The sequence below is a fragment of the Pollicipes pollicipes genome, unplaced genomic scaffold (genome assembly GCF_011947565.3).
Source record: "Pollicipes pollicipes isolate AB1234 unplaced genomic scaffold, Ppol_2.1 Scaffold_2555;HRSCAF=2994_pilon_pilon_pilon, whole genome shotgun sequence".
In the NCBI taxonomy this organism is placed as follows: Eukaryota; Metazoa; Arthropoda; class Thecostraca; order Pollicipedomorpha; family Pollicipedidae; genus Pollicipes; species Pollicipes pollicipes.
Window position 1 is genome coordinate 41,590,550 of NW_023596136.1, and position 13,379 is coordinate 41,603,928.

The 13,379-nt window shown below is 57.5% G+C and overlaps 1 protein-coding gene across 1 annotated transcript; it reads left to right on the forward strand.

The window, feature by feature from the left end:
- Nucleotides 1-145: 145 nt before the first annotated feature.
- Nucleotides 146-13,174, forward strand: LOC119106505 (5'-3' exoribonuclease 2). Its single transcript, XM_037230149.1, has 18 exons — nucleotides 146-191; nucleotides 834-974; nucleotides 1,683-1,810; nucleotides 2,317-2,428; nucleotides 3,037-3,210; nucleotides 3,687-3,849; nucleotides 4,739-4,897; nucleotides 5,423-5,586; nucleotides 6,582-6,731; nucleotides 7,709-7,909; nucleotides 8,588-8,707; nucleotides 9,332-9,426; nucleotides 9,832-9,940; nucleotides 10,254-10,448; nucleotides 10,961-11,209; nucleotides 11,580-11,719; nucleotides 12,018-12,086; nucleotides 13,042-13,174. The coding sequence occupies exons 2-18, from the start codon at nucleotides 900-902 to the stop codon at nucleotides 13,172-13,174; spliced, it is 2,436 nt and encodes an 811-aa protein (XP_037086044.1). The 5' UTR covers nucleotides 146-191; nucleotides 834-899.
- Nucleotides 13,175-13,379: the final 205 nt, after the last annotated feature.

The following is a 13,379-nucleotide window of genomic DNA, read 5'->3' on the forward strand; positions in this document are numbered from 1 at the left end:
GGTAGTTATGTGTGCATTTCTAATTCATGGTACTTTTAGTAGAATGTGTGTGCATTAGCGCAGATATATCGCAGCACTCTGTATACAGTATTTTAGCAACGTTTAGCGTACAGGACCGCTATCAACTGGCACAAAACCGGCGCAAGCTACAGTTGCGTGTAGTCCGAGGCCTCTTGTGTAACTTGGTTTGGGTAAGGTTGATTGTGTGGTGCAATGCATAAGCTCAAAATGGATTATGTGATCCTTAGCATTTAAGATGCTTGTGAGCTGCTATCGATTACAAGAATACGCAGACTTATGCGTATTTTACACTCCGCCTTTAAGTCGTCCCACTAATTTCAGCACATAGTGGGCCAATGTATCAAGGACCTCTTGTGATGCAGAAGTCATCTCAGGCGAAGATATTTGGAATAAAATTTGATGTAAAATTAACTGTAAACTCAGCTCAGTTTGTCCTTGATATACTTCTGTGACATAAGCTTGAGATGCACCTTACCAATGTGTTGGGGGTTTTAGGGTGCATCAACCGCTGTAAGTCATGCAGCTCACCAATGTGTTATCATGTGGTGCATCATATGGATTGTTTGCAGACTGAGGCATTTGGAGGTATTTACAGTCTGAAGTAGATGGGTCATTAAGGGTTAAAGTAATTGTGCCATGTTCATAAGTGGTTAAGTGTGGTATTGCTCAGCACATACTCCCAGTTTTGGGGGGCTGTACACATTCCCCTTTATGGAGTACATAATGAGAATATAAAGGTACTGGTGAGCACTGCTGGTAAGCACACCTTGTTTTTGTTGTGTTCATCATCAAAATGAGAAACCCTTTTCCAGGATTTGAAAAGTTACTTCCACGGACAAAGAGATTAGTGGCAGAGAATACGTTCATTCTCCGCTACAATGGGAGTTCCAGCATTCTTCCGATGGTTATCTAAGAAGTATGCATCAGTCATTGTTGACTGTATTCAAGAGAAGGTGAGTATGAATACTCATTTTAATGGATGAGCATGGCCTTTCCATTGCATGGCAGGAACTTACATCAGGTAAGAATTGAGGAATTGAGGACAAATTCAGGATATGTCATGTAAAGGCACATGTGCAATGTGCCCACTTTATCTATAAAGCAGTTTCCAGGCTTATGGCACATATTTGGGCTTAGTTGTTCAAAGTGGGGCTTGAGTCAAGCCAGTTTTCAGCTTCTCAGTTGGGATAGTTTCCATCACTCACCAAACTCCTGAGTGACACAAAAGTCCAAATCTGAGGTAGGGTGGCCAATCTTTTCCCCTATATGTGTGTAATATATGGTTTAAAAGCATGCTGTTTTGGTTAGTTCAACCTGTAGCCTTACTTAGTGTGCTTAAATGATGCAAAGCCCTTATTCTGGATGTGTGGTGCTAGGTGTAGTTGTGAGGATGAGACCAATGCTTTCATAAATCACTTAAAGTTTTGTGAACCAGGTCAAAGGATGCTTGTGTTCAGGAGCTGATGTGACATATGATTTTGAGTTTGAGGGCTGCAGTTAACTGGCTCTATATTTGTTAGTGTGTATCATTGAAACATTAATATTTCAGTTGTCCATTTCACTTCTTAGTCAGTTCAACTTCACCTGGACTGCATTTAGGACTAATTTTTAGGTCCTGTGTGCCAGTCATCTCTTTGAATGGGGTGTGTGTTTGCTTTCAGCCTGGCGAAGTCAACGGGGTCAAGATCCCTGTTGACATCAGCAAAGAGAATCCTAATGGCATCGAGTTTGACAACCTGTACCTTGACATGAATGGCATCATCCATCCTTGCACTCATCCAGAGGACAAGTAAGTGAGCCTGGTGGCTTGCAAAGCATATCTTGACATGTTTTGGGGTATTGAAAGTAATTTTGTTGGCACTGATTTTCCGTCGATGTGAGAATGTTGTTTGACGTGTTGCATGGTGTGTGGGAAGTGAAAATGGTCTGCAGTGGTGGCAGAGGCATTATAATGAATGTGAAATTGTTTTGTCATTGTTATTGTTGGTTAGATTTTTTGACATGCTTGACCAAAACTGAAGTAATTGCGTGCACTGTGTGGCAAAGATGTGTTCATCCAAATGGCACATACCCCAAAACAACACATGTAAACTTCCCAAAACAGGGCTTAACCATGCTGAAGTTGCAGCTGCCAGATCAGACGAGGAACTGGGTAGACTGATAGAAAGACCGCGAGGTGTCATCATTATTGGGCATAGGAGTGGGTTGGACCACGCCACGATGTGCGCACACGCGCCGCGGAGAGTCTGCTCGCCGGTGGCGCCGCCTCTGAACCCCAACGCCCCCGCCCCGCAGGCCCGCGCCCAAGAACGAGGATGAGATGATGGTGGCCATCTTCGAGGCCATCGATAAGATGATGGCGATCGTGCGGCCCCGCAAGCTGCTCTACATGGCCATTGACGGGACGGTGCGTGTCTCCCTCCCCCGGCCGGGAACCCCTGTAGGGAGCATTGAACTCGACGTGTTCCGCACCAGCTCTCTGGCTGTTTCATGGGCGGGTGTGGAAGTCCGATAGCCGATGTGGGCCAGCCGCCTCCGGTCACCGTTGCGGTCCTGTGCTAGCTAATGCAGCTGTACATTGCACGTCCGCCCGTGGACGTACTCCTGTGTTGCATTGTGTTCTGGTTATGCTGACAGGCAGTCGAGATGCGATTCGGCCCTAGGGAAAACGGGTGTCTCGGTGTGCAATGGCACGGTCTTTGAGTTGGTGTCGTGTTTCATGTTTTTCCCTTTGCTGCATGCCACACGCAAGTCCTGTATTCCGTGTTTATATCATATGTGTTATTTTCCGTTCTGTTCTCCATGCCCTTTGCTATATGTCATGCTCCTGTTGTATGTCCCCATGCTGTTCTGCTGTGCCTGTGCAATGCTCCCTGCCCGACGGGTTCTGAACGCCATGGTCCCGTCCGGTTCTTCCACGCTGTTATGTGCTCCGCCGCCGGCTGCGCCGCGTTCCCGCCCTGTTTCCGCCACCCCGCCACAGTGCCCCACCGCGTGCCCCGGCCGCTACCCCAGGCGCCGCGCGCCAAGATGAACCAGCAGCGCTCGCGTCGCTTCCGCGCCAGCAAGGAGACCAGCGAGAAGTTGGAGGAGATGGCGCGCATCAAGGCCGAGCTACGCAGCAAGGGGGTCGAGGTGCCGCCCGACAAGCCCAAGGGCGAGCACTTCGACAGCAACTGCATCACGCCGGTGAGTGAGGGCGGAGCGGGGCGGAGGGTCGGTCGGCCAGCGGGGGACACGAACGGGCGTGACGGTAGCGCTGGTGTGCTGGTTCGGACGGGTGGTAGACGTGAATGGGTGCAATGGCCAGCCGTGAATGACAAGGATAGGTGCGATCTCGAAACCTCGTTTCGCGTGGATTTGAGTGATGATGCTGGTGTTGCCGGGGTCAGAAAACTTACGCGGTGTTTCGGAGCTCACACTCGGCATCCCTTCGCCTCTGCGCTCTGTTCGGTTCGTAATCTTCCGGCACTTTCAGCGAAGTTGACCCTAACTGTAGTCGAACATCGAGGATGTGATTCCGTTCCTCACACCATAGAAGCCACCGTTGTGTGAACCTCGTATGACGTGTGTACTTGATCGGCTCCTACCTTTGCCGTGACCGATGCCGACGGGCCCGCCGGGTGACCCGGCCTCACCTGACCTCGCCATGCGCCGCTGGGCAGGGCACGCCCTTCATGGACCGGCTGAGCAAGTGCCTGTGCTTTTACGTGCACGACCGGATGAACAACGACCCCGGCTGGCGCGACCTGAAGGTGATCCTGTCCGACGCCAACGTGCCCGGCGAGGGGGAGCACAAGATCATGGACTACATCCGCCGGCAGAGAGGTCCGTCGCTGGCCGCGCACCCTCCCTCCCCCGCCGAGTCCGGAGCCCGCCGCTGACCCGTGGGTTAGAGTGGGGGCAAGGGGTTGATCGTGGGGTGGAGTAATCAGCTATGCTCAGTAGTGGGTTTGGTGTGAGATAAGGTAAGGCTTTTGCTTAGAGGTAGGATTGGGTGCGGTTTAGAGGTGATGTTTTGCCACATATTGGTCTTGATGGATGCCTCCTCCTTTCTCCTGCCAAAGTTTGTGCTGCCCTCCCCCTCCCTACAGGCGAAGTTACTGTGTAACGACTCTACAAACAGCTGAAACCCTGTGTATTTCAGCTTTCAATGAAAAACGGTGTTTTTAGAGCCTACAGCTTACAGTTTATAGCTAGTTGGTTTTATTTCCTCAGTGCATTTTATATGATCCTGCACCGTGCACGGATAAATGTTGCACGCGTGTAGCGTGGCATGTATGCTGCGGAATATGTGGAAATGATGTGCCTGTGTTCAATTGGTCGACCAGTATCACAGAGTTTTGGACCAATGACAGGGACATCAAAGCTAGAACAACAAGATCAGGCTGAACTAATCTACAGTAGAAGATACCTCTGTGATGTTCTGGTTTAACTTTGTGTTGCGTCCGTCGGAGCAGTTAGCGTTGCGTCCGTCTTTCTAACGCAGGAATCAACCTTAGGAGTACAGCATTCGACGTCCAGTCTGTTTTCCGAGCGGGAAATCCGCCCCGATCCACGCCATTTCGCCAATGTGTGTGCACAGAATGCGCTGATCTCGAGCACGCATCACACGCTGAACAAAGTGGTGAGGATCCACGGCAAAATTATCGATAACTCAGCCGTGGGTCAACCGCACCAGTGCCGGCACACCGACCTGACCTCAGCACCTCCGCAGCGAGTCCGGCGCACGACCCGAACACCCAGCACGTGCTGTGCGGCGCCGACGCCGACCTCATCATGCTGGGCCTGGCCACGCACGAGCCGAACTTCACCATCATCCGCGAGGAGTTCAAGCCGAACCAGCCGCGGCCCTGCGAGATCTGTGGACAGATCGGTCAGTGGTCAGGGGCTTGGGGAGATCTGTGGACAGCAGTCCGGGGAGATCTGTGGACAGTGGTCTGGGGCGATTTGTGGATGGGGGTCTGGGGAGATCCGCGGATATATCAGTCGGTGGACAGTGGTCTGGGTAGATTCTTGGGCATATCAGTCAGTGAATAGGGTCTGGGGAGATCGTGGACAGGGGTCTGGGGAGATCTGTGGACATATCAGTCAGTGGACAGGGGTCTTGGGAGATCTGTGGATATATCAGTCGGTGGACAGGGGTCTGGAGAGATCTATGGACATACCAGTCTGTGAATAGGGTCTGGGTAGATCTGTGGATACAGGGTCTGGGAGATCTGTGAACAGGGGGGGGGGGGGGGGGAGGGGAGATCTGTGAACAGGGCTCTGGGGAGATCTGTGGACAAGGGTTTGAGGAGATATGCGGACAGATCGGTCAGTGGACAGGTTTCTGGGGACATCGGCTGAAATAGGGCGCCTACACCCTGTGTGACGCCTACGCCGCCGCCCGCGCCGACAGGCCACGAGATGAAGGAGTGCGTGGGCAACGTGCGCGAGAAGCAGGGCGAACACGACGAGATCGCCATGCCGGTGGTGGCCGAGACCCAGTACATCTTCGTGCGGCTGAACGTGCTGCGCGAGTACCTGGAGCGCGAGCTGGAGATGCCCAACCTTCCCTTTCAGGTCAGTACTTGGCCTTATAAGTCAAAGGCTGCCCTTCCAGGTCAGTCGCTGCTCTGCCAGGTCAGCCTTGTCCTTGCAGATCAGAACCTGACATTCCAGATCGGTACGTGCCCGTCCAGGTCAAGACTTGTCCATATAGGTCCGTAACTGTCCTCTTCCACGGCACTGTCTGCCCTTCCAAGTCAGTCACTGCTCTTCCAGGTTAGCGCTCGTCCTGACAAGTCAGGAGCTGCTCTTCCAGGTCAGTACCTGTCCTTCTAAATCAGTACCTCCCCTTCCAGGCCAGTACCTTTCTAGGTCGGTGCCTGCCCTTCCACGTCGGTACCTAACCTGCCAGGTCGGCGGGAGAGCGGTCAGCCGCTCCTTGGGCTGGCATGCACGCAGGGGAAGACTGCTGGTTGCTGTGTGGACATTCCGGGGTGCATGTTCGTACTTGTCGCTGCCGAACAGCTAAATGTGGGCTGGTGATATCATTTTCTGTCAGTCGTCTGCTGTCTTAAGATGACTAGCGGTTTGTCCAGAGATCTGTAATAGTATGAATAGGTGCACGATCGGCATATCGAACATTTCAGGTATTTAGATGACTAATGGTGTGTCCAAAGACCCATGATGGTATGAATAGGTGTACAATGGATAAAGCGAACATTTCAGTTAATGGCAAGGACATTATTAAAGGCAAACTACACCTCCCTGAAGTACCACAAACGGCTCCAGATCGCTACCAACAGCATAGCTGAACGATGACTGATCGAGGAGGCGCCCGTTTTAGTGGCGTCCTCCGTATCCCTCGTCAGATTGTACCACAGTGTAGGGCCCGGGTTCTGTAGTATCCATCGGGCTTTGTCCTTACTGCGGATGACTGAAGCAAACTGTGAGCGGTCTTGGTGGTGACCACGACCACGTGGTGCGAGGCACTTGTTAGTGATATGTATTGTAGCGGTGCAAGCTCAGCCCATTGGCCGACGCGCCGCTCATCGCCCCCTCCCCGTCCCCAGTACGACTTCGAGCGCGCCATCGACGACTGGGTCTTCATGTGCTTCTTCGTCGGCAACGACTTCCTGCCGCACCTGCCGTCGCTGGAGATCCGCGAGGGCGCCATCGACCGGCTGGTCAACCTCTACAAGCAGACCGTCTACAAGACCGGGGTGGGTGCCGGGCCGGAGTAGCGGGCCCCGGCCACGCAGCCCGCTCGGGGCCCCGCTCGGCTCGACCTCGGGGTCTGCCAGCTTGGGGCCGTGTTGTGCCGACGCTCTTACTGGATCTCTGCGGGAACGGGCTTGGCGAGCTTTTCGTTGGCTGGTCGCTCACTAATTACCGGGGCACTGAGGCCGTCTATTGTGGCGTTAAATTCGCTGTTGTGCGTTTAAATGAGACGGCTTGCGAGCTGTTCATTCATTTATCATGGTATTATCCATTGAAGCGTGCGACTGCTACAGTCATGAGTGTCTTTTGGTCTGCGGTGAAAGTGGAAGCATTTACACTTGCTGAAGGCAAGAATCGAACATAAATCTCTCAGTTTAGCATGGCATGCTCCACTGAGTTACGCTCGCTTTCAGCGAAACTCGCTCTCATTTATCACGTGCTTCGATATGTGATGACGCAAGAACTCGTTCTCCGATCTACCCGACCTGGTGCGAGGTGACCCCACCGCGCCACAGGCACTAGGGCATCCTTACTAACTGCTTTCTCACTTCCTGCATTCTTACCAACTGCATCCGTACGGACTGCGTCCTTACCAACTGCATCCTTTCCAACTGCATCCTTCGCAACTGCTTCCTTACCAATTGCATACTTGCCAACTGCATCATTCCAGCTGCATCCTTACCAACTGCTTTCTCAATGAGTACTTTCTCAATATTTGTTTCTTAATCCACTGCCTCCTCACCCACTATCTCCTCACCCACTGTTTCTTCACCCACAGCTTCCTCGCCCACTGCCTCCTCACCCACTGTTTCTCCACCCACTGCTCCCTCACCAGCAGCGGTCGGGATACCGCGCTGCCCATGCAGCTCAACACACCCCGCCTGTAAGCTGACCGAGTGTGCACCCGGCCGCACGGCTCCCTCGCCAGCAGCTCCACACTCCCCGTCCGTTAGCTGATCGAGTGTCCACCCGGCCGCAGGGTTTCCTCACCAGTAGCGGCCGGGTGAACCTGAAGCGCGTGCAGCTGATCATGCAGGACCTGGGCGAGATGGAGGACGAGATCTTCAAGTCCCGCCAGCGGCGCGAGATCTCGTTCCGCAACCGCAACAAGGCGCAGCGCCGCCAGAAGCGGGCCGAGCAGGAGCGCCAGCACATACAGAGCGGCCAGTTCGCGCCACAGGTCCGTGGCGGGTGGGGCGCCGACGGCTCTCGCGCGGCGGACGGTCGCCGCAGGCCGCGCAGTCAGCGCCGCTGACGCTGTCTCGTGTTTGGCGGTGCGCAGCTGCTGCCGAGATGGCGGTGTGCAGCTGCTGCTGGGATGGCGGTGTGCAGCTGCTGCCGAGATTGCGGTGTGCAGCTGCTGCCGAGATGGTGGTGTGTAGCTGCTGCCGGGATGATGTTGCGCAGCTGCTGCTGGGATGTGCTGCCGATATGGTGGTGTGTAGCTGCTGCCGAGATGGTGGTGTGCAGCTGCTGCCGAGATGGTGGTGTGCAGCTGCTGCCGAGATGGTGGTGTGCAGCTGCCGCCGAGGTGGTGGTGTGCAGCTGCTGCCGATATGGTGGTGTGCAGCTGCTGCCGATATGGTGGTGTGCAGCTGCCGCCGAGATGGTGGTGTGTAGCTGCTGCCGATGTGGTGGTGTGCAGCTGCTGCCGATATGGTGGTGTGCAGCTGCTGCCGAGATGGTGGTGTGCAGCTGCTGCTGGCGTGGCATACGATGTCGTCGCTGTCGGATAGCCGGCCGCCGTTTGTACGGTGTCGGCCTTCGCTGGCGCGCACGGCGTCACCGCCACGGTTGTCGTGTGAGCGAGCCTGCCAGTTTGTGCGGTTGACGCGCTGATGTAGTGTCGCCTCCCCAGGCGGTGGGTGGCGCGGTGAAGCCGGTGGAGAACGCTCGCAAGGAGGCCTACCAGATCCGCATGGAGCAGATCGCGGCCAAGTCCGAGTTCAAGCCGGAGAACAACAGGATCATCGACAGTGTGAGTGTGTGCTGGCAGCCGCGACCAGCGGCGGCGGCTTCACTCTGCGACCACTCACTTGGTCACTCGGGAGTTGACCGGAGTTGGTCACTCGGGAGTTGGTCCGTGGGGTGGGGACGAACCACCGGACGGTAGGGGCGAGGGACGGACGATGCGGCAGCTGGGCTTCTTTTCAGGCCTACCAGTCTTTGTCTAGGTAGTGTGATGCCGTGGCTGTACATCGGTGTACTACTGATCCACGGTGTTGGTCCGTGACTGCTATATGGCGGCCAATGGGAGCTTTGTAGAAATTTTCGACGGGCTGACTTGTGCTTTGACGCATTTCATCACGAGATGCTGATTGGTCACAGTCACTGAGTCATCTTTCTGCTCAATGATTTGAGTGGTCCTCTTTGTCACTCATTAGTTTACTGCATGTGTTGCAGTTGTTCTGTAGGACCATTTGTCTGTGTCACAGATCCACGGCCTAACGAGAGCTGGCTGTCGCTGTGTCCGCTGAGATGGCTGTGGCTTGGTCCACTGAGATGGCTGTCGCTGGGCGCGCTGAGGCCTCTGAGTATGCTGAGGCCTCAGAGTCGGTCCCACGTCGCCGCAGTGTTCTGACATCAGTGTCTCGTGCCGCAGGCGACGGCCGCCGGCCAGAAGCGCTCGCACGACTCGGACAGCGAGGAGGAGACGCCGGATGAGGTGCGGCTCTGGGAGGACGGCTTCAAGGACAGGTCAGAGCGTACAGCCCCCCCCCCCCCCCCATACTGACGCTGTAAAGGTCACCGTCCCATCCAACGTACGACGTTCCCGTGTCGCACTCTGAGGCTGCCGGCTCACATTTGTTCTGCATTGGAACTAAAGTGGCTGCGCGAACGCCTGCCTGTATCATTTTGTTTTCTGGGTAGCTGCCTTCTATGCCATGAACTGCTTGTCGAAGTGCCGGCATGTTCTCACCCGCGTTTCCAGCTCGTGGTGAGTCCCTCTGCGCCATTCGTTGAGAGGTCGTGCACGGGCGGACAGGCCTGATGAGCCGCGCCCGTGTGTGGTGGTGTGATGGCGCCCGCCCCGTGTCCGACGCAGCGCCTCCTCCCTCCCCCCCCCCCCCCCCTGTGACCCGCCGCCTCGGCCGCGCGCAGGTACTACGAGTCCAAGTTCGACGTCATGGCCGACAACATCGAGTTCCGCCACCAGCTGGCGCGCGAGTACGTGCTCGGTCTCTGCTGGGTGCTGCGCTACTACTACCAGGTACAGTGACCGCGGCCGGAGCCGGCCTGGTGCCGCGGCTGTGGGGGCGAGCGCGCGTGCTCGGCCGGTGTTGAACGACGCGTCCGAGGCCGCTGAGTGCCCGGTGTCGTTTGTTCACGCCCCAGTGGTGGGGCTGTGTAGAAGGACTTCCTCCTGTCTTGGAGAGGACTTCATTGAGAAATCCCTGGAGAAGGGATTATTTGAATGCTGTTGTACGTGCCCGTGTCGTGTCTGGCTGCGTACTTTGGCCGGGCCGCGCCTCGACCGCGTCGGTGTGCCGGCTGCCGCCTCACCTCGACCCCCGACCCGGCAGGGCTGCGCCTCCTGGAAGTGGTACTTCCCGTACCACTACGCGCCGTTCGCCTCCGACTTCATCAACATCGGCGACATGCGGCCGACGTTCACGCTCGCGGCGCCGTTCAAGCCGCTGGAGCAGCTGATGAGTGTGTTCCCGGCGGCCAGCCGGTCGCACGTGCCCGAGCCCTGGGGCGAGCTGATGATGGACCCGGTACGGTCGCCAGCGGGCTGGCGGGAGCGGGGCACGAGGGGCGCGCCACTGACGAGGCCAGGGGTGGGGACCGAAGAGATGTGGTAGCGGATGTGACTGGGGATGGCGATGGGTGAAGACTGGGTTAGCAGATGCTGATGTTGACGTATCTTCTGTCAATGTTGGCTTGGATCGTGTGCTTGGAACTCGGGTGGCAGATCCCAGTGGAAGGGATGGGGTAAGATGAACCCCGTCCCGCCAGTTTGCCTGGTAAGTTAATAAATAATTGGAAGTAGACCAGGCCGGTTGAGGACGCTCTGCAATACTGGGTTGTGTGGCGTATGGAACGTGCTGAACGTTGACACGGATGGGTCGTCTGGGAAGATACACCCGCGTCACCACCCCACCTTTCGACACCCCATGCGGAGATCGTCGGCTGTCCTCAAGTGGCCCTGTGACCGTCCGGTTCCGGCAGCCGCCCCCGACGCGGCCGGCCCCGCCATCCCGCGCTGACGCCCGGCCCCGCCCCGCAGCACTCGCCCATCATCGACTTCTACCCGGTGGACTTCAAGATCGACCTGAACGGCAAGAAGTTCGCGTGGCAGGGCGTGGCGCTGCTGCCGTTCGTGTCGGAGGTGCGGCTGAAGGCGGCCCTCGAGTCCGTCTACCACCTGCTCACCGACGACGAGCGGCGCCGAAACGTGCGCGGCGACGACCGACTCTTCATCCGCAACGGCCACGCCGGCTTCGAGGTGGTCCACCAGATGTACGCCGAAAGCACGGTGAGAGCGCTGAGAGAGGCGCAGAGGCCGCGTCGGAGTGTGAGGGCACGGGAGTGTGCATCTCTGGCGCGTTTTGTGTTTCGCTGGACGGGGGTGTGTGGAGCGTAAGCTGTCGCTTGTCTTTATCGTTTTCGTGAGGAGCTTGTTCGTTGAAAATTTGTCGCGCGATGCGTTCGTCACTTTTGCTGTGCTTTAGATATCGCATGGTTCACAGGCGTCCATTAATGCATTTATTTTGTTATACCTTGATCCGCATCAAAGTCCCAACAGGAGTACATCACCTCAAGGGCCGTATGCGACGAAGCGAAAAGCTGTACTCGCGTCCACTCTGTGTGCCCCTGTCGCGCTGACTGGCTCGCTCCGTCGTCAGGAGACGCTGGAGGCCAACCCGGAGCTGTTCCAGAAGATGTCGGGCGCGCTGATGCCGGCCGACGACCTGGTGGAGCAGGGCGCCGACGTCGTCTCGCCCGTGCCGCTCATCAAGAGCCTCCGCAACAACCAGGTGGTGACGTGAGTACTACCGGCGACGCCGCCGCCGCCGCCGGGCCGGCTGCTGCTCTCGCGGCAGGCGCTCGGCGGGCTCCGACGCCGACCGCGCGCGACGCGTGCAGTTCGCGCGGGCGTGTGGCCCAGCATTGTGGCAGCCAGTGGCTTTATTCCGCTGTGTGCGGAGGATTTTCTGGAGAGTGTCGATGCTTCATCCGGTTCACGGTTCGGGTTCAGTGGGGTATGTTTCCTCTCCGACTCGTGGGAGCGCCGTGTGGCAGACAGTGGAAAGCGCTGACGCGTCCGTCTTGGTCTGCCGCAGGTGCCGCTACAAGGACCCGCAGTTTCCGCAGAGCTTCGTGTTCCCGGCCGTCAAACTGCCCGGCGCCACGTACGTACACCCCGGCGTGGGGGGCTTCGGCCGTGCGCGGCTCAGTGGGGACCAGTCACGGTACGGCAGTGTGTATGTGTACAGTACGGAGCAAGCTGAAGTAGGGTGGTCATTGGCGTTTCACGACGCAGTCGGCTGCTGAGGTTATGTGGCGTCGGCTACCCGTCACCCAGGCAGGAAGGGCGGGCGCCGCGGGGAGTCGAACCCCGTACCTCTAGTTTCCCAGACACGCTGCCTAACCACTGCACTACCAGGATCATAATTGCTGAGTTGGAGTCGGGGTAATCGTGGCAACGTTTAACTCGTGACGTGTAGCTTTTCGTGGGGAGGCTGGTCTCATCGGTGTCTTTTTTCGGCCGATGGAGAGTGTCTGCGTTGGGTGACCGCTGTCTATCGTCCTGAATCCGTCTTCCGGAACGCAACGAGTGGGCATAGTTGCTACCGTCTCTGGCGCCGGCGGGGATTTCCATTGTGTTCGTGCCATCGCCAGAGTTTGGGCTGGCTAGTCCTGTACACCCAGCCCTGATCTGCCTCCTCACAGGTCCCCCGTCGGCTGGCCTGGCCTGACCTGCCCCACGCCTACGCTGGGCTTTCCCCTAAGCCCGCCCCCGGTCTGCCCTATCCTGACCTGACTCTGCTGGCAGTGATATGCAGATCTGTCCTGACTTGACCTGACTGGCTTCAGGCCCCTTGTCGGCCATTATCCCCGCTGCCCCTATGCACACCCCAGCTCTAGGGTCTCCACTGGCTTTAACAGACCTACCCTCTCTCACCCACATCCACCCATCTTGCCTGACCTGAGTTAACCGCGGAGCCACGGCTCTTCCCTTCGGTGTCCCCACCGCTGCCAGCTGGTCTCCACTGGTCTGCCCTGCCCTCGCCCAGGTTTGTCGCCCGGGGTCCGGTCTCTGTCCGCCGGTGTGTTCCGTCCCGCTGACCTGCCCTGTGCCGACAGGTCGCCGCCGCGCGTCCTGAAGCCGCAGGACCTGGACCGGGCGGCGTCGCGCCGCTGGCGGCCCCAGATCGGCATGGTGCGCTCCAACACGGTGGCCTCGCTGGGCCGCGCCGGACACCGCATGGTCGGGTGAGTGCCGCCCGGCGCCGGCGCCGGAGCCCCGCTGCGAGACCCGCCGGCGCGGCGAGCAGCGGCCGCGCGTGTCGCTGTCGGGAGGTGGCACCGCCAGGCTGCGGGAGCGGTGCCGGTGTGAGGTGTAGTCCAGTGGCACAAGCCGACAGAACGCTTAGGCAGGTCGGGGTCGGGCTCGTTTGGCCATGGTTGGTCATTTCAGAGAT